Here is a 21,978-nt window from a genome sequence, read left to right as displayed (position 1 = left end):
ACACTTTCGTCGTGACGCTGTCTCGTTTCGCGCAGCTGGTCTTGTTGTTCTCTAACGGAATCTTGAGTGGCTACGTTTCGTCGTAGGGCATCGTACAGGTGTCCGTATTCGTTTATCGGTATATTGCGGATGGCCATTGCGACTTTACCCGTGATTTTCCCGATTTTGATCATTTTTAGTAGTAGCGTGGGTTCGCTACACATGGCTCGTAATTCACGTACTTCGCGTATGAATTCTTCTACTCCGATATCGTCTTCGCCGTTTAATTGCGGAATACATGCTATCGCGTCTTTAGCCCGTAAGCTCGGAGAGGCGAATTGCGGTAGACAGGCTTCATAAGAGGGATGGTTGTCTGCTTTTGTTCGAATTGGAACGCATGGTGGGGAAGTTCTATCTCTCGCGGCAACAGATTCGTCCATAGTAATAAGGGAGCCTAGTTCTGTAGTAGCGTCGCACCGTATGGGGTCACCGGCATGCAAACCGCCTGCCCGTAAGAGGAGGACCGCACAGAAAACAAAGACCACTCCAGGCAACGGCGGGGACGCGGTGAAGAGGAAGGAAACAATACCGCCGTCAACTGACCCCATGAAGGACAGAAGAGAAGACAGAGAAGTCGGACACAACGATTGTGAGGGGAACTGCCCAGAGGAGGCTATGGAGACGGAGCCTTCCCCGACCTGAGCGGAAGAATAGGAGGAGGACAACTGCTCCTGCAGTGCCAATCTTAACCGCTCCCGCCGGGCTCAGGACTTAATGTTCCAGAGCCTGACGGAGCGGCGGATTGCTCTGGCGGCAGTTGCCGAGCCGCACAGCATTCCCGACGCATCACGAGGCGCTGGGTATCTGATCGGTTCGGTCGCCGTGTTCTGGACCGGGATCACGGGGAGCCCCTCCTGCTCGGTGATCGAGCGGGGACGGTGCTTTGTGGCCGTGAAATGGAGCGACCTGGCAGTGGTGGCCGTCTACGTGTCGCCTAACATCAGCCGCACAGAATACGCCTCCTTCCTGGACGGGCTCGCGGCTTGCGCGTGGCGTTTGGGCGCCTGCCCGTCACTGGTCCTCGGAAGGGGGCGCGATGTACAGGACTGGGCGACCGCACTCGACCTGCGGCTTATGAATCGGGGGTCGTCCAGCACGTGCGTGGCGTGGCGGGGAGAGTCCATAGTGGACCTTACATGGGCAAACCCTGCCGCATCCCGCCGTGTTTCCGGTTGGGAGGGTTCCCCGGAGGAGACCCTCTCGGACACCTCTTGATGGAGGTGGCGGTTGGCGGCGCGATGGGCGGTCGTTCGTTGGGAGGACCTGATGACCAACCGTCGCAGTCTCCTAGCGATCAGGAGGCTGCACAGGACGGTGGCCATCAGGGTAGTGAGAGCCTTCCGCACCATTTCGGCGGCGGCAGCGGCGGTACTCGCCGGGATTCCCCCGTTCGAATTGCAGGCCCTGAGGTGTCGCGAGATTTACCTCCACACTCGGGGTGTGTCGGGCGGGGTGTGTCGGGCGGGGTGGGCTCGGCGGGCGCCGATGTCAGGGTTCGGGCTTGGCGAGCTTTGCTCTACAGATGGCGCGCCAGCCTCGACACGAGAGCGGGTGCACCGGGGATAAGGGTCCTCGGGGCCGTCCTTCCAAACTGGGACGTTTGGTTGGACGGCGGCGGACCTCCCCTAACCTCCAGGGTGACGCAGGTGCTCACCGGACACAGCTGCTTCGGTGAGTATCTGCACCGAATCGGGAAGGAGGCGACCGCGCGCTGCCACCACTGCGATGCGAGCGTGGATTCGGCGCAGCACACGCTGGAATACTGCCCGGCGTGGGCGCGGCCGCGCCACGACCTCATCGCGGAAATCAGATGGGACCTCTCGTCGCTAACGATTCTCGAGGCATTGTTGGTAAGCGAGAGAAGGAGGAGGGCCGTGACCTCCTTCTGTGAGCAAGTTATTCTTCGAAAAGAGGCCGCGTAGAGGGCGAGGGTGCGGTACTCTCACCCTGAAGGGATGGACCGGCGAGGGCGTGGCAGAGAGCATGGACATGCTTCAGTGAGGCGCTGGCAGCTCAGCGCCCCGGGGCCGCAAAGCAGCCCGGTAGGAGAACCGGGCTGCCTGGCACGGCGGCTCCGGCGACGAGGCGCGGTGTGACAATGGACACACCGCTCCATCAAGCGGTGGTATTAGACGCCCGGGGGGGGGGGGTGTATCGCTCACACCGGTTCCCGGGCCCCTTTCGATCGCAGTCGGGACGGTCATCGTGGAGGTTTTAGTCGGTTGGAGTCCGGCACTACCACGCCGCTTTTCCCCAGAAGCGACCTGGTGTCCGTGCGGATTTCCTCTGCGTTAATAAAAAAAAAAAGTGTATTTGTAGCTTTATTTATGTAGTATATTCCATCTTTGTTTTGTTATTTTGATTGGCGGTATTCGTTGTTGCATTTTTGGGCTTTTACCATTTTGCAATGTTCGTTGACGTTTTGACCACTTAAATTCACTACTTGTCGCACATTCACTGAAGCACAGTTTCTCACGTCTGTTTAGCTTGGCTGCTCGTGCATTCGTGTAAGTAGATTTGTTAATGTGCAGGGATATTTTGGCCGATTTATAATCGTCAATGACTAAAAAACAAAGCCGGAAACGAACTCCTTTTATTCATGATCTTCGTTTTATTTCGACGTCAAGAATCACTCCTTAAATTGTGGAAAATCTGTAGTCCAGCACTCTGTATAGAATATCTGTATTGTATAGGAAAAGACGAAATTATTGGTTTATTTCTTCTTTAACATTGACATTAATAAAGGATTTTTAAATAATTATTGTCTTCTGTAGTAGAATATAGTATAGTGTAAAACTATTACGTAGCTATATTTCTTATATTTAATTGCGTACTACTAACCAATTAAATTATTAGTCCTTTAATGTGTAAATAGATTATTTTAAAATATGTAATCTTTCTCTAATATCTCTTTTTCAATTTTAAATTTTTATTTTTCGAAAGTCTGATATGATAGAGTATAATAACCATATTGACATTTATCAACCTCAAATTTATAAAAAGATATTTGAAATTTTTTTGGGAGTAAAAAAGATATTTATTTGATTTGATGACTACTTGATCTTTATTTATAAAGTTACATAAAATAAAAATAAAGTATAATCAGAAACGGGATTTCGGTGTGAGAGCGCATTCAAAATGCCATTTTTAACAATATGTAATTTGTCAACATCACACGAAGGAATTTATTTTGATAAATGGAAGTTTGTATATCGCAAACAAAAGGAATTTTTAACTATCGATTATAACCGTGAAGCTTCGCAAAATTATATGTATAGTAACTGAAAAAGTGATGTCAGTCATATGTTTGTCAATGAGAAATCTATAGAATCACAAAAACAACAGTCTTATATGTATGGCTGCTTAACAGACAACAAATACTTAATTTCTTATAGTTCTTTAATGAAACATTCTTGCATATGGAACGTTTTTTATCTATTTGACTTCCTGAACACCGCAACATCAATTTGGCACTACATAATGTTCTGGGATACCCGTAAGTGCGTACAAGTGACGTCACACGCTGAATTCTTTGAAATTTAAATGGTGCACTTCCAAACATAGATTGTAAAATTATACTCAGTATATTAATGTATTATAAAAATAATGCCTTAAATCGTAAAAGAGTAAATAATTGTTCAATGTTATTTGTTGTGAGAAATTTGAATTTTAATATACTTTGATACAAACTTTTATAACATGTATCGTAATTAAATGTTAATGTTAAGCGTAGTGGAAAGGTTAATTATAATCGCCCAAGATTATTATATCAGAAGTCCCATTGAAATCACCGACAACAGCTCACCGACACCAGACTTTACCGAAAATGTTATTTCGCTGTGCTAATACTGTCAATCAGTTAAAGTTGTTGTCATTCAAAATTGTTATAGGTCAAATGTATATCTGGTGTCGGTGGAAAAAGTGTCAGATTTACATAGAACCCTGTATCAGAGGTTAAAAGATCTACATAATCGATTAGATATTTCTCCATCATTAACTACTTAGCGAAATCTGTGTGTGTCTTAGTTTAGTAAACCATCGACTACACTTATGGGCGGCATCTCTGAATTCTGGATATATTTTCCACCATAACACGTTTTTATCTCCTTCTACACGGCAATGTGTATTCTCTGTTTTTTTATTTAAAATAAAACATTTTCTGGCCCTTGCACTTTTTTAGGGTAGTTTTAATTCTTAACGATCTTAACCGGTTAAATCTTTCGGCCTCTAGCACTGTTAAGACAATTTATTCTGTACTGTCAACAATAGCAGTATCGTCAAGAGTATGTAGCCAATTAAAGATCATCATATTTCTTTCATATTTGGATAATTGATTTCCACGTTCTCTTTCAACGTCTTTAATGGTCAAAGCATGGTTTCGTTCCTTTTGTCCCAATAGTGCAGGTCCAGTAGTACCTGTTGTTCCAGGGACCAGCAATGTAGTTCCAGAGGCTGTTTGTGCTGCACTCGCTACAACTTCCAACTGATCTAAATTGAATTCGCTTTGTGAAAGTCGCTCCAAAGCACGATATGTTGTTAACAATCTACAAATTATGAAAATTAGGTATTAATATTCAATTGTTACACACATTTCATATACTTCTTTTTTATTGTCATAATTGCTGAAGGAAACATGTAAAAATAAGTATTGTTAATTTTCATACTTTTACTGCATTATTAATCGTTTTAAAACCCAATATTAAGCTTGTCAAAAAATGATCATATCAATATTAATACTAGAATCTTTAATACTATTCTTGCTTTGTAATATTATTCTTGATTTGTTATATAGGGTGTAAGAATGTTTGTCACAGTTTATGTTAAGGAATTAGAACAATACATGGTATCAAAAACGACATCTATTGGAGCGAAATCAAAACATTTCTTTGTTCTAAATCTTTTGTCTCCTAGCTAAACAGTCGTTAATCGCATTCTGTTCTGCATTTATATATAAAGAGTTTTGTCATAAAAATAAAGAATAAAGCGTGGTTAATACAAACCCTACTTCATTTCCATCGCTTTATCTAGTTTTCTAAGAACTGCTTATAATGATGATTTAACATTCTTAGATTAATAGAGATCTATTAAAAAAGTAAACTGCAGAATTGATTTTGACCTTTAAACTCAAGGTTAAAATGTTTTTTATTGCATTTCATTCTGTTTTTCTCGCATTTCATTTCTGGAATTGTGTTGCAACTCGTCCGTTTATCTCGAAAAACGATAAAGTTTTATAACTTTTTGCACTAACTTTATTTACAATATACTTATACAGTGGGACATTGATGAACTAATGAATTTCTGAAGCAATCGAAGCAATGTTGTTAAGTATATACCGTATTGTCTCATTATGGATAAGGTCGTGATTATAAACAGAGCGGCGATAAGCCGAGCTTGATAATGCGAGCGGCAAGAGTAGCGAGACAAATGAAAAGACAGCGGCAGAAAATAAATTAAACTCATAAATTTATATAAGATAATCTATATAGTAACTACGTAACAGAGCAAAGGCCGATATTTGCCATTGTGTATTCCATTATATTTATTCTTTTAGTAGGCATCTAAGCGGTAAATAGATAGTAACGATAAATATTTTGGATTTTGGTATCGAATCTTTAATCAGGTGTAAGCCGATTTTATGGCAAGATAATCATATGTATTGTAGAAATATACATTTTTTTGCGCGCACGAGGAGGGGAAAATGCTGTTACGCATGTCCAGAGTGGACTATGTGGGACTATGGGAAGAAATAGGGAGCAGCGGCATAATTTTCCCCCTTTTCTGGATGTTTATGCAGAGCTCAATGTTGCCGCCACAAATGTCAATTTTGCCGTTTATCGCTCGCCGCTCTCTGTATAATCACGACCTAACTAATCCCCACTATTTATTTTATTTTAACTTAACGGCAAATACAAAAGACGAAGAACATGTGATAATAAAGAATCATAAATTTTAGTGGTAATATAAAGGCAATGTAAATGCAAAGGAAAGTGAAGCCCTACAATGAATAGATTTAGATGAGTCATTAAGATTAATTTCTTTTTATTTGGCGTAGGTGAATGTAACATTGGTGATTGGAGCAAAACAAAACAAAAATATTAACGTTCTATTGAAGTAATAAATTACAAACTATGCCCGAATAGAAGAATTAAAAACAGCTATTAATGAAGACGTTTATTTATAAAAAGACATTTTGTTTCTGGATTTCATATGAGGGAGATATGACTATCAGTGTACGGGATGTGGAGTGGCCGTTAGTTACGTCCCGTGACTCTCTACATAAACCAGATGTCTAATCATCCTTATTGCGGACCTATAAAAAATTTTAGCAATATTATAGTTAAGGTTCTTAAGACCGCACAAGTATCTTTTGAGTTGAAGCATTCCTTAGAGTTATTGTCCATTACGAGAAAACACAGGAAACGGATTTTTCCTATGCAATACCATCCACGAGCGTCTTTTGATTGGGGACGGCTAGCCCCATCCTTACCCATCAGTCTTTTTCTTATCTAATTAGCAGCAATAACCGTTGCTCACACTGTCCTAACTAAAATTGCCAATAACCAACCCACTGGTTCCATACATTAGACACAACCATCACAGAACGACAGTAGTTTTTCAATCTTCAATCGTTCAATATTGTAACTGACTAGTGGTTCTTTCCATGTATACTAAGGGGTGCAAATAAATTAATTAAACATAATACTACACCGCATCTTCAATTTATCTCCACCTTGAGACTTAATCTCATTCACGGATCGCGATCACTTCTGCCTGGGCACGACGTGAGAAACTCTGCTTCAGTGAAAGTGTGCAAAGCAGTGAATTTAGGTGAACGAAAAGGCAACAAACACTGACAAATGGTAAAGTTACAAAATGCAACAGCAAATACTACCAATCAAAATAACGAACAAAGGTGAAATATATTACATAAATAAAGCTACAAAAGAAATGGAAACGATTCCAAACCAAGAAGAAAACAGCTACGATGACGAACTATCATATTAAGGTGAACACTGGAAGACACCAAAAGCGCATAAAAAGCGTACAATAATACCAGGCCCAAGCGCCACGAGAACTTCACATACAGAAAAGCAACAATGGCTACAAGATATCTCACTCCGAAATTCATTCGATTTAGTAATAGAAGAAATAGATACAGACCCAAAAGAAAAGGTTACAACTCATATCGTTAAACCATAACAGATCTACATAGATGCCCAAATAATAGATCCCCTAATCGATTTATTGAACAATACTGCTGGAAAAGAAAACTACGGTATAAAGCAATTAAAACTAGAACAAGTAAAAATACAAACAAAAACTCCAGAAATCTTTAGAAAAGTGACGCAAGCATTAAAGGAGAAAAACGTTGGGTATCATACATACCAGCTCAAAACAGAAAAAAGCTACAAAATAGTAATTAGAGGTCTACACCAAAGGACAAACACAAAAAATATATGTGAGGAATAAGTAAAAATGGGACACTCAACAAGAACAATAAATAATATAAACAGGTATGATACGAAATAGCCATTGCCGCTGTTTCTAATAGAATTTAAACCCAAAGCTAACAGCAATGAAATCTTTGACATTAAAAAAATCCTAAGCACAATAGTAACAATTGAGCCATCTCGTTATAAGAAGGACATACTGCAATGCATACGGTGTCAACAATACACACAAGACACAAAAGACTATTGCAACAGAAACCCGGCGTGTGTCAAATGTGCAGAAAAGCACCTAAGAGCAAAGTGCCTATACACAGGAAAGATAAACGAAGTAAAATGCTATAACTGTAATGGAAACCACCCAGCAAGCTATAAAGAATGCGAAGTCAGAAAACAACTACAACGAAAACTGTTTCCATCGCTTCGAAGCAGAACATACAGCAACCATCCCTCACAACAAGAAATTGCAGAACCAGAGCCAACACCAAATGTACAGAACGTATCGAACACTAGCCATAGAAGCATCAGCACCTTTGGCAGCCGAAGTTATGCACAAATAACTAATCAAACCACCCTTAAACAATCAAAACCAAAACAACAACAATAACGACGCTACAGAAATCAAGGAACTCCTCAAGCAATCCATCAAAAACACTGAAATGATAAGAAAAATGATAAGTGAGCAAAATGCAGTACTCAGGCAACAAACACAACAAATTACAGTCATGCTACAACTACTTACAAACATGTTAAGTAAAAAATAGAAATGGACACGCTGAAAATAGCAGCTTGGAACTGCAATACCCTTCAACAAGAGGCCTTCGAAACTAAAACATTTCTGTACAACAATAATATTGACATATTACTTGTTTCAGAAACACATTTCACTTCAATAAGCTATATGAAAATACCATATTACACAATCTATGATACCAACACCCCTCAGGAAAAGCACACGGAGGGGCCGCAGTGATAATAAGAAACGATATCAAACACCACTTACATAATCAAATTAGTCAGGAACACGTTCAAGCATCCACCATTACAATACAAACTAATGGCAATTACTTCTAGATATCAGCAATATATGCACCACCGCGACACAAAATGACATTACAAAAATGGGAACAGTATTTTCAATTCTTAGGTGACAAATTCATCGCAGCAGGAGATTTCAATGCAAAGCACACGCTATGGGGCTCAAGAATTAACACACCTCGAGGTGCAATATTAGAACAATATATTGGAGCTAGTATTCTCAACATACTATCCACAGGAAGACCAACATACTGGCCGACAGATCTAAACAAAAATCCTGACTTGCTTGATTTTGCAGTTATAAAAGGACTAAACGCAAACAAATTAAAAATAACACCCGTCTTGAGCTTAGCTCTGATCATACACCGATAATAATAGAATATACAAGCAGACCAATACTTTATATCAAATTAGAGTCGCTTTGCGATAAAAATACCAAATGGCAAACATTTAAAGAACTAATCGTAAACAAAATCAACTGCAATATTCCACTAGAAACACCCGAACACAGGCAATAACAACATTGACATAAATTATACAAGAAGCAGCATGGGCAACTACTAATTATGAACCAAACAACAGGCAAACAAAAATAATTCCAACAGACATCCTTCACAAAATCAGAGAAAAAAGGAAAGCGAAAGCAAAATGAGCACGGGGAAAGCAGAACACGCGAAAACAAAAAGTACCTAAACAAACTCGTAAAGGAAATAAAAAGTAAAATAAAAAATCATAATAATAACGAATTCTCAAAATTCATAGAGACACTCTGCGTACGAGAATGTCAACTACTCTCTATGGAAAGCCACGAACAGAATAAAGAAGTCAATAAAACTAATCTTAGCAATCAGAAAAGCAGACAACTCATGGGCCAAAAGCAACGAAGAGCAAGCTGCAAAACTTTGCAACTACCTTTGTAATACATTTATTCCATATAATATTCACAGCAGTAAAACCAAATGTCATTCAGACGAAAATGCGCAAAATACTAGTACTCCAACTGACAAGCACTACACCATACCTAATACAACAGCACAAGAAATTAGAATTCCCCCAAAATTAGAAAAAAACCTTCTCCAGAAGCAATACGTTTAATCACAATAATATTCAATGCAATTTTAAGAATCTGATACTTTCCTAATCTATGGAAGCTAACACAGATCATAATGTTACCTAAGCCAGGCAAAAACTCACACCAAACTGTACCTTACAGACCAATATCACTACTTCTTATGTTTTCCAAAATACTAAAGAAAGTATTATGCGATCGCCTAAAACCAACAACAGAGGAAGAAAAATTAATACCAGATCACCAATTTAGATTCAGAAATAAACACTCCACGATAAAGCAAATGCATAGGCTCGTCCACGAAATTTTACTAGCAATAGAAAAGAAACAATACTGTACAACCCTCTTCATGGACATCGAGAAAGCATTTGACAAAGTGAACCATGAAAGCCTCTGACAAACAATCAAACAACATTTCCCGAAGCAAATCGACCACTTACTTAAATCATACCTAAGCAACAGAGCCTTTGTAGTAAAAATAAAGAATGTATATTCTGAAGTAAAAGACATGAAGACGGGTACTGCAAGGAAGCGTCTTAGGACCAATATTTTCTTTTATTATTATTTAATTTGTACTTTACAATTCGTCCAGGTGGACATTTGGTACATTTTTCTAACTTAATAAGACCAATATTACACGCACTATACACAGTCGACGTACCAACAACTACCAACAGCAAAATACTGACATTCGCGGACGACACGTCTGTACTAGTCAGGCACACTAATCTAGAAACAGCAGTCACATTATTACAAGAGCGTATCATAAAAATAGGAAAATGGCTACAAGGTAAACAAATAAAAGCAAACCTCAGTAAATGCAACCATATTACATTTACACTACGAAAATGGAAACCATCAAATATCCAATCAGACACATGTACTGGTTAACTAGTTGAAATTCTAAACTCAGCGTAGAAAATAAACCAAAAATTTACAAGGCGATCATAATGTCAGTTTAGACGTGCGGGATACCACTATGGGGGACAGCAGCAATGAGCCACATAAATAAACTAGAGTCGCTACAATCGAAGATACTGAGAACAATAGTCAACGCCCTATGGTATGTCAGAAACGAGGATATACGCAAAGACTTAAAAATACCAACGGTCAAAGAAGAAATCAGCATGTACGCAGAAAAATACAAGGAAAGAACGGCAACACATTCAAACCAACTGCTGAACCAGTTGCTGAAGCGAGCAAAACTGTCATAGAAAGAAGACTAAAAAGAAATCACCCCACTGACCTCACCAAAGAAATAAAATTATCAAACTTGAAAATGGTATCCTGCTGGGGGTAGCCATCTACATGTTATTTAGCAATTAAGTTAAAAAAATTTACCGAATGTCCAGCTGGACAAATTGTAAAGTACAAGTTAAATAATAAAAAAGAAAAACGGTTCGCGATATCAACCGATCGGTTGCAATCTGACTGATCGCCAATTAGTTGAGAACTCGCATCAGTCAGTGCTCTGATTTTACAGGTAAAAGTTTTACATTTTTACAAAAACAATGATTAATAATGATGGAAAATTTACTACGAGTAAAATATAACTGAACAATTTTAAACATCGATATGGAATTTACCAAAGTACTCATTCAAATAGAAAAGCTATCTGCCGGCCATGCAGCAGTTAGACGATATAAAGAGATAAGTCTGTACCAATTGTTACCAATTGTCCAAAACTTTGCTATCAAAACTAAAGAAGAAAACTTCAGTTTATGAAAAAGGAGAAAAGAATGCAATACTTTCGCGTATACTACGACTTAGAAGATTATAAGCTCTACCTTCTTGTAATTGGTTATTCAATAAATCCAAAAGCATTTACACATGTTAGTGGCAATATTCTACCATGTAGATATATACTACTTAAAGTAAAACGGCTTAGATAATCATTTTCATATCTCGGAATCAATTTCATATCAACTTTGTAGTATTCATAACAAAATTTTTAAAGAACAAAAATATTCGTTTGAGGACTGTGTTATTAATAGGTCCATGTAATGTAATGGATCATCCCTCCTAGCAAATAATAAGTTCCGTTCAAACAAAATTGAGGTAATATTTTTATCTTCACATGTGACACCGATTTTGCTCGTCAAATTGTTCTAAAGGTATTGAAGAGGAATTATAAATGATTCTTGTTACTATATGTTCTATCACAGTAAAATGTAAGTTGATGTCAGTTAACATTACAGGAGCCGACATATGATCGCTAATATTTTCAATACATTCAAATACATATTGGCAATAGTATTAATCCTACGCATTCGATATTGTAGGATTAAGATTTATGACAATTTTAATATTTTAACATCCACGTATCAATATTGCTAAGCAAAGATATTAATAATAATATTGATTACGTGCGATCAAAGTTCAATATTATTAATCAATATTCATAGCGCAAACTTGAAGCAGGGATTTCAAGCAGAATTGAGCAGTAACTGATTGTCATATAACCACTTCCGTAATCGATTATTAAATGTAATCATAGTAACTGTAATAATTACTCAATTAATTATTGATTAACCATGTAGGAAAGGGGGCCTCAACTTCAATAACCTTGATCTCGATATATGTTATTGTGGAGAATGTCTTGAGTCCACATTCACTTTGCCGAACCGTGGAACGATCGTGTTCAAAAGTTATGACAAAAAGAAAGTAGTATTTATTACATTAAATTTACTTCGAAATAAGAGATTAAAAATAAAGTTGCATATACATTTGTGTAGGTTTGCGATTCTAACAATTTTACGGTATGTTTAGGTTAGTTTAGTAGGTTAGATCCTATGAGTTCAGTGTTCCCAGGGCTTCTGCGTCGCACCTGAAGACGACTACCATGAGAGATTTAATGGGAAAGAATTCTACGCTATTCTGCATCCTCTTTCCAGGGGCTATGAAGGCTATCTTTCGAAGATTTCCTTCGCGGTAAAAGAGAGGAAAATTTCATGGGATGGATAGGGGGAACAGAATCCCTAAATTCATCTAAAAATCCAACCTAAACACTCTTTTCCGCATAATTACCAATCATTCTTCAAATAAATCAGTGATCATGAATAACTTTTGTAGTTTTTAATCATAAGTCAATAATTGTTAAGCAATTCAGTGATTAATTTATGCATAGTTTATAAACTTAATTGTTCGATTCAATAGAAGTGATTGATATTCTTGATATCCATTCTAGCATATAATCTTAATCTAGCATATAATTTTTTTTCTAAAACTGGAGAATTCGGACAAGGAAGGTAACCAGAGTGCCTGTGAAAGAAAAGCGGATGTAGGAACTAACGAAATACGGTCTGGAAGTACGTTAAAGGCGAAATTAATCCGAGTGTGAGGTTATGATGGTGAGGTTGCCATATTAGGACGCGTGACAACAGCGCCGCTACATGAGCTACTCGAGGAACTACACGGACGCAGCCATATTGGCAAGCGCGCCGAAAGCGCGCCGCGCGGGCCTTTCGAAAGTGGCAGTGACTGGTGAAGTGATAAGAGCGGAACAAGTGGTCATTTTTGCGCGCCCAATGGGGAAAAAGGACGCAACTGCGGGGAAAAATAAGGGGGTAGGGACAACCGTGAGAGGAGGGGGTGAAGTGGAGTTCGCTGCTGAGCCGACACACGTCAGCACCAGAAGCATGAAGAAGGCGGTCCCTCCTAAGGTGGGGTTGTCCTACTCCACACTAAGCGCGGGGAACCTACGGACGGAAGAAACGACGGAGGAAGAGACCCCGCCGGCGAAGCGCCCCACGCGAAGAAAAGAAAGGCCGGCGGATCCCCGAGCTCCCTACGGACCTAGCCGAAGAGATGCGAACATCTACTACGGCGGACAAAGGAGCGAAACTGATCCGTCGAGCCTCTGAGGTGACCAAGCTTGCCGAGACAGCTCGCAACCACAGGGCACACTGGGGAAAACGCTGAAAGAAACGGCGAGGACCATTGCTGCTGGCGTAACAGAGATGGTGTGAAAAATGGACCCCGCCTCTGGCGCCCTCGCTATAATGGAAGGACGCATATCGACACTAGAGGCGGATAACGAGGCACTCCGAAAGGAGCTGGACTCGCGCCACACCGCAGAGAAGAGCTGTGAGACAACGCGTCTCGTCGCAATCGAACGCAAGATGGAGGAGCTAGGACCTTCGTTGCTCCGGTTGATGGAAGAACGCCTTCAAAATATAGAAAGAAGGAAAGAAAAGGAGGTCGTCCCCGACGAGAACACGAGAAGGATAGAACCTGGAGTTCCAAACACTCCAGCGACAAAGGGGTCAAGCGGCTGCCATGAAATGGCAGACCTCGAAAGAAAAAATAAAAGGAAAAAGGAGACAGAGAAGAAACAACCGGCGAAGCTAACTCCTGGGACAGGGGCGAAGAGCCCGAGGGTAGCCCCAGAGGGAGGATCGGAGAACGCGCGAAAAGGGGGAGACAAACTGCCTCCCCCACATGCACCACGAACATCGGCGGTTACGATCACACTGAGGGATAAATCGAGCCAATCCTACGCGGAGGTGTTGGCCGCAGCTAGGGCAGCGTCTCCCTGGCCGAGGTCGGCACCAACGTGGTGAAGATGCGCAAAACCATTACCGGAGGCGTCGTTCTAGAGGTCCCCGAGGACCAGAAGAGGGAAAAGGCCGCAGCGCTCGCAGCACGGCTGACCGGGCCTTGGATCCGAACAAGGTCCGCGTGGCGACACCCTTCCGAGCTGCGGAAGCAGGGGTGACTAAGATAGATATATCGGCCACTAAGGAGGAAATCAAGAACACACTGGCGAAGGAGAGCGGCTGTAAGGCGGAGGACATCCGACTGGGAGAAATCCGCCTCGCTCGAAACGGCCTTGGATCTGTGTGGATACGAAGCCCGGCCGGTGCAGTGAGGAAACTGGCTCAGGCTGGCAAGATCGCCACAGGTTGGTCGACAGCGAAGGTCGAAGCCATCGAGCGAAGATCTTTACAGTGCTACAGGTGCCTGGAGATTGGGCACGTAGGCAAGACCTGCATCTCCAAGGAGGACAAGGGGCTGTGCTATAGATGCGGCAAACCAGGACACCAAGCTAAAGCATGCACTGCCGCGAGCCCGAAATGCCTGCTCTGCAAGGCGCTCGGAGCACCATCTGTACACAGGATGGAGGGACTTCCCCCCCCCCCCCCCGAAGAATCGAGTAAGAGCACCACCCGCGCATCCACAGCCACAAGTGGCAACAAAAAAGGCTCGCCGTCGCAAGGCGATCCTAAATCTGTGAACAAGGAAGCTGGCGCGGAGGAAGCCATGGAAGTGACGACACTAGGTGGTTGAAAAATGCGCATCCTCCAGACAAACCTGGGAAGGTCAAGACGAGCGCAAGGCCTGCTCTACCAAACCATTCGGGAGAGCACGGTCACCCTAGCGGTGGTGGCCGAATCATACAGAGTTCTGGATGCTCCGGAATGGACCGAAAATACGGACGAAATGGTTGCTGTCACCTGGAAATCAACGCCGGGGGCGTTCGCCCACGGAGCCCCGCTGGAGCGTGGCAACGGATACGTCGCCGTCGAGTGGGCAGGGATAGTGGTGGTGGGAGTGTACGTGTGACCCAATAGCGGATGGACTTCATGTGAGGAATTCCTGGACGGAGTTGGCGACTGCGTCAGGCGACGACTTCCCCGGCAAGTGCTCGTCCTGGGAGATCTCAACGCGCACTCCACGGAATGGGGGGCCAGGATCAATGCGCGCGACCGCGCGCTGTCAGACTGGGCCACGGGGCTTGGACTCCTGTTGGTGAACAGGGGCTCGACCACTATCTGCGTGGCGTGGAGAGTGAGCTCCATCGTCGACATTACATGCGCCTCCCCCGATGCATTCAGGCGGATTTCACGCTGGAGAGTGGCCGAGGTGCTCGATTCCCTTTCGGACCACCTCTACATTCATGGAGGTGAAGGACACACCTGGACCTGGAACGGCGACTGCGGGCGATGATCGCGGCCCACTGAGAGGAGGACGTGCGCGCCCACCGCCAAGATGGAGGGTAAAGGAGTTGCACGGAAATCTACTCCGGGCGGCCGTTATAGCAACAGCTTGGAGCTGGGAGGCCTCAACGACGATAACCGAAACAGGCGTGGATTAGAATAAACGTATTGTTTCAAGAAATATGTTTTAATCTAGAAAACGACAATTACAATTTTATTAAAACGTACAAAACGTTTGGAATAAAAGAAAGATATATAAATAATTCTGAACATGTCTTGAATGGAATGGAACATGCTAGTGACAGCTCTTAATCTCATAATGGAAACAAAAATGGAAGAAGGGCACTTGTAAATCAAAGTTCATGTTTATTAATCATTCCATTGCACAGTATCATAACAATATCATTTACGTTGGGAATAATATACATTAAATTTCTGTATTACTGCTGATGCAACTAAGATTTTACAAAAGTCAACAGAATTGTCAATCGTAAATAATAAAACCATCAAGAAATGTAACATTGTATGGAAAATGACAGTTCATCCAAAAACTACTTAAATAAATCAAGAAATTTAGGACATACTCTTAATAAACTAAATGAAACAGCCTGTATGATTTCTTATGCCAAATTTTTAATATTCAAGAAAAAAGTAGCAAATTACACAGAATTCTTGATATAAAAAATCCACTGAATAACCAGGATTTCACTATCTGGAGGAATATTAAAACTATACTAAACTTTCTGTTATGTTACTTACTATATAATCCAAGATGAGCATAGTACTGTGGTATTTTTATACGAAAAAACGATATATTTTAAGTAAATTTTTTGCAAGTTACTTCTAGAAGCAATTTTAAACAGTATGGAAGTAAGATTTAATGTATATTTATTTTTTCCTACTGGAGAAGCTCAGAAAGCTGCAATACCAGCTTTATCACACCCCTGTATTAAGCATATGATTATCTTAATTATAAATGTATCAAAAAGAAAATCTAATTTTTCTAAAAAGCCGTAGTGGAAACCTGCACACATCCGGCCTCTGATATGAATTGACGTTACAGGCGACTGGTTGTCGCCTCGAGCTGATTATCACAAATCTCGAACAATTATAATCGAATTAAGTTATAAAGGCAAAATATTGGGGGTTTTCCGAAGAATTCCAAAGGAAGGTCCCGGTGTCCTTTCATCTCCGACATATACAATGATATAATGACTTTTTTTCAGATTTCACCTCAGCTAACCAGGCCACTTTTTCCAAAAAAGTTGTCTATTGTTTAAAATTATGTGGTATTATCATCGGAAACAAACGTTCTAAATTTCAGCTTTCTAATTGTTCGGGAAGTGAGTAAAATTTCGCTTACAAAATCCCAGACGAGTTCCAGTCCGAGTGCCGAAGCGTGCACACGTGTGTCTAGTGCCCTGTGAAGTTCACAAAACAACACGTGACGCCCATCCGTCGAAATTGAATCGAAACAAACACAATCCAAGTGTTTGCAATCTTATTAGTGAAAAATTCCAACGCTCCTAAGCTCTACTCGAATCATAGCCTCACAGCCTCTCGACTAGTTATTCAACTTGAATTAACTAGTTTGATGATGGCTCAAGAATCGCGACCAGTCTCTCTGGAGCAAACCGCACCGCACCGCGCTACCGCCTCCATGGCAAAAGAGCAATATATCCCTCTATACTATTGACACCAAAAACATTAAAAAGCGTAAACTAGAATCAGTGAAAACAAACGCAAACGCTAATCAGAACGAACAGTCAAGAAGCTGTGTAACCACATACAATAGATACTCAATACTAGAATCCACAAACGACTCCATGCACGTTACAGATTCACCAAATAACCTACATAAGCAAAAAAATTCCCCTCCCCCACCTATATTTGTTGATGATGTCATCGATATATGAACAATGGTAAAGTCAATTGATAAAGAAATCAACAAAGAGGAATATAAACTAAAAATAAATAATAACCAAGTCAAAATTCCGCCGGCTAACCCAGACTCATATAGAAAGATAACAAAACTATTAAAAACATTGAATGCTACTATCACATCTACCAACATAAACAAGAAAGACCTTATCGAGTGGTACTACGCAACATCCACCACTCGGCTAACTTAGACGAACTGAAGTTCGAACTCCATAAACTTGGTCATGAAGTAATTAACATCAGCAACATAAGACATAAAATCTCAAAAAACCCGCTATTCCTATTCTTCATAGACTTCAAACAAAAACCTAATAACAAACAAATCTATAACATAACTCGACTAATGAATACGGTAGTAAAAATCGAACCTCCTTTAATAAAAAAAGGAGATAGTGCAATGCAAAAGGTGCCAAAGGTACAGTCATACGCAGAAATACTGCAATCATAATTTCCGTTGCGTTAAATGTGCAGGTATACACTCCACTGAGCAGTGCACTAAATCACCAGAAACCCCAGCGAAGTGCATCCACTGTCAAGGAAACCATCCTGCTACTACAAAGATTGCTCAGCTTACAAAACCCTATACATAAAAAAGTATCCTAAACTCAGAGCCAAAGAGACAACCAATCAAATACCCGGTCCTCCAAAATTCACTACTACTTCAATCTCCTATGCCCAAGCAGTACAAGGAAATCAAAATAATCCGAAAACTCATACTGACCATTCTCAAAATAGTGTTCCCAATCCACAAGACACAGACAACTTCTCTAGACTCAGGACAAAATAAATAACTTACTATTATTATTAATGTTGAGAATTGTGGATCTTTGAGGCCGAAATAATGTTATAGGAACACTAAATTTATACTGAGGATTAATATTAAAACAATGATATATTTATTTCATGGACGATTCCTTATATATTCATCGATACACACTTGCACGTGTCTCAGCATTTTCTTCTATACCCGACTGTAAACCGACTCTTCGACGACTCTTAACCGACTCTTCGACGGACCTTAACCAACTCTTCGACGGACCTTAGCCGACTGAAGAGTTTACATTCATTTGTTTCGAGACGCTTCGGACACACATACTTCCACACATTGATATTCACATACAAGTATCTCTACTACGCATTTAACCTAGTCCAGCACTGAAAATTATACATATCTCAACGATTAACACTCATCATGGATAAATTAATACGCCCAGACGCAAAATAAAACTAAGACGCATAGCTCTTTGGAATGCCAACGGTCTAGCTCAACACAAATTCGAACTAGAACTCTTCTTAAAACAACAGCAAATCGACGTAATGCTCGTATCGGAAACCCACTTCACCGACAAAAACTATCTGAAAATAAACGGTTATAACTTCAAACATACCCAACATTCCAGCGTAAAGGCCTACGGTGGCACCGGAATCATAATCAAATCCAACATTAAGCACTACGAACTTTCATCATTCCAGAAAGACTACCTCCAAGCAACAAACGTAGCAATAGAACACTGCCACGGTACAATTACCACTTCAGCAGTATACTGCCCTCCCAGACACTCTATCGCCAAAGAAGACTTTGATAACTTCCTTGACACCCTGGGCAATAGATTCATAGCTGGGGGAGACTACAACGCCAAGCACACCCAATGGGGCAGCAGACTGGATACAGTAAGAGGCAAAAACCTCTTAAACAGCATAATAACCAACAACCTCAACTACCTCACCACATACGAACCCACATACTGGCCCACTGACACTAATAAAATACCTGACCTACTTGACTTCTTCATAACTAAAAATATTTCGCCAAGATACGTCCAAATCAACTCCTCGGCTGATCTCTCTTCTGATCATTCCCCCGTGATAGCAACAATCAGATCAACAATTATCGAGAATACACCTAATAGCTTTATTCATAACCAACTCACCAACTGGCAGCTCCTTTGAGAAGTCTTTAATCACTCAACTTCAGCCTTAACTTCACTAAAAACTAATGAAGATATCGAAGCAGCCATGGAATACTTAAACATAATAAACTTAAGGAATACTTAAGCATAATAAACGCTATCCGATCCTCCACACCTACTAAGACTTCTATCAGCAAACATGAATATCCCCATTACATATTTAACAAAATCGCAGAAAAACGGGAAAACGTAGACTAAGAAGAGAATGGCAGACACACAGAACACCGGATGTCAAACGCAAACTAAATAATGCAACTAGGAAGTTAACCAAAATCATCAAAAAATATAAAAATGACTGTTTTCAAAAATATCTCGCCAATTTGTCCCCTACAGCTGACTCCAACTACTCACTATGAAAGACTTCCAGGAAACTCACGCGACCCCCGGAAATAATTCCTCCAATTCGCTGTCCGCAAGGAGGATGGGCGCGGAGCCCTAAAGAAAAAGCCAACCTGTTCGCTAAACACCTATCCAACGCATTTAAAACTCATTCCTCCAATATTGCCCCGAAAATAACGGAATACCTGCACTCTCCCTTCCAAATGTCTCCTCTTATTAAACCTTTCACTTCTCTAGAGGTTACAGAATTAATCCGTCGCCTAAATCCCAGGAAAGCATCGGGTCATGACCAAATAAGTAATAAAGCAGTTAAGGAACTTCCCATAAAACGGATTTCACTCATTACATCAATTTTCAATGCAATCTTTCGCCTTGAATATTATCCGAAGCCCTGGAAAATATCAATGATAACTCTCATCCCTAAACCCGGAAAACCAATACAAGAAACTAGCTCCTATCGCACAATTAGCCTTCTACCCACTTTGTCAAAACTATTCGAAAAGATGCTCACGAATCGATTCCTTCCACTCTTAGAGGAATTAAAAACACTGCCGGATCGCCAATTCGGTTTGCGGAAGCAACATTCCACGATGGAACAAATTCATCGTTTAACACACAATATAAGCCAAAACCGAGAAAAGAAAAAATACTGCTCAGCAGTATTCCTAGACATTCAACAGGCATTCGACAAAGTGTGGCATGAAGGACTTTTCTTCAAACTGAAGAAAATCTTACCACACGCATATTACTCCATCCTAAAATCTTACCTAACCAATAGACAATTCATGGTCAAATACTTAGACGCCACAACCGCAACATTTCCAATAGAAGCCGGCATACCCCAAGGCAGTGTACTTGGACTCCCACTGTTCTCGATCTACACTGCCGATTTACCAACCTTAGCAGAGATGACAACAGCGACATTTTCTGACAACACAGCACTACTAGCATCCCACTCAGACCCAATAATGGTATCCCACACTCTTCAGCGAGGTCTTGACTCTATGGAAAAGTGGTTCCACAAATGGGGGTTCAAAATTAACGAAAACAAATCCACACACGTAACCTTCACGTTGCGAAAACAAACCTGCCCTCAGGTGACCATTGACAATATCACAATTCCTAACAAGGATTCAGTCAGATATCTGGGCATGACTCTGGACAGGAGATTGGCATGGAAACAACACATCATAGACAAATCGAAGCAACTTAAGGCTAAACTTAAAAAATCTTACTAGCTCATTAGCCGTCGCTCCAACTTAAGCACTCAGAGCAAAATAATGCTATATAAAGCCATATTAAAACCTGTTTGGACATATGGGATCCAACTACGGGGAACAGTGAGTAACTCCAACATAGAAATCCTACAACGATTTCAATCAAAAACACTAAGATCCTTAATAGATGCACCTTAATATGTCACCAACGAAACAATCCACCGCGACCTCGAGATATCCACAGTCAAAGAAGAAATATACAAGTTCAGAAGCAGATATAACACAAGAGTCAACAACCACCACAACCTATCAATCACCCACCTACTTGACACGACGGACCAGATCCGCAGACTAAGAAGAAAATACCCTTTAAATGGAAGCATTAGATTCAACTAGAATCAACATAATATAAATTATTATAAACCAAGTTATTGAACCATGCCAAATGGAGTTATTTAAAATTTTCAACGAGAACTGATTGTAAATAGTCTACCAAATAAAAACAAGAAAAAAACAAAATTCCAAACAGACAAACAGATAAACAGAAAAGTAAGCTAAATGGAAACCATTAAAAATTAGACGTGAAGAAGGTGCTTCCATATACAGAGTATCTCATTGTGGTTTACCCACTCAATTATCTTTTAAAATATTCAATATTCGAAAAAAAATGGTCCAAATAAAATCTACTTGGACAGGGACATCTTGTGATGGGTACAAATCTTATCTAGGAGGACGCGCTTTTGTGAATTTAAGATAACCTTTATTTTTTAAAATGCCACTATATGTTTTTTTATGCGTCATTTGATTCTCATTCTAATTCTGCAAAAAGTATTAAAGTTCTTGGATCGAATAATGATTAGTTTAAAAGATATTTTAACTTTAATGTTGCAGAAATTATCATATGTAAGATAAGGAAAACACAAACAAAAAAGTATTGCGTTTTCGTTTCTTATCATTTATATGATAAGTTTTACAACA

General features: G+C 40.6%; 2 protein-coding genes across 7 annotated transcripts in view; one reads left to right on the top strand and one right to left on the bottom strand.

Moving 5' to 3' along the window:
* Window positions 1–753: 753 nt before the first annotated feature.
* Window positions 754–1,254, top strand: LOC143302923 (uncharacterized). Its single transcript, XM_076619995.1, has one exon. It carries the CDS (start codon window positions 754–756, stop codon window positions 1,252–1,254), a length of 501 nt encoding a protein of 166 aa, XP_076476110.1.
* Window positions 1,255–3,683: 2,429 nt separating this feature from the next.
* LOC117161622 (uncharacterized) overlaps window positions 3,684–21,978 on the bottom strand; it is an 83,061-nt gene continuing 64,766 nt past the window's right edge. For all 6 annotated transcript variants that reach the window (XM_076619880.1, XM_076619879.1, XM_076619881.1 and 3 more), the window contains one exon: window positions 3,684–4,583. In XM_076619880.1, coding sequence (XP_076475995.1) covers window positions 4,286–4,583 — 298 coding nt within the window. In that variant the 3' untranslated portion in view covers window positions 3,684–4,285. The remainder of the gene's footprint in view (window positions 4,584–21,978) is intronic.

The sequence above is a fragment of the Bombus vancouverensis genome, chromosome 7 (assembly GCF_051014615.1).
Source record: "Bombus vancouverensis nearcticus chromosome 7, iyBomVanc1_principal, whole genome shotgun sequence".
In the NCBI taxonomy this organism is placed as follows: Eukaryota; Metazoa; Arthropoda; class Insecta; order Hymenoptera; family Apidae; genus Bombus; species Bombus vancouverensis.
Note: the sequence above shows the minus strand (reverse complement) of the source record. Positions and strands in the feature narration are given on the sequence as shown.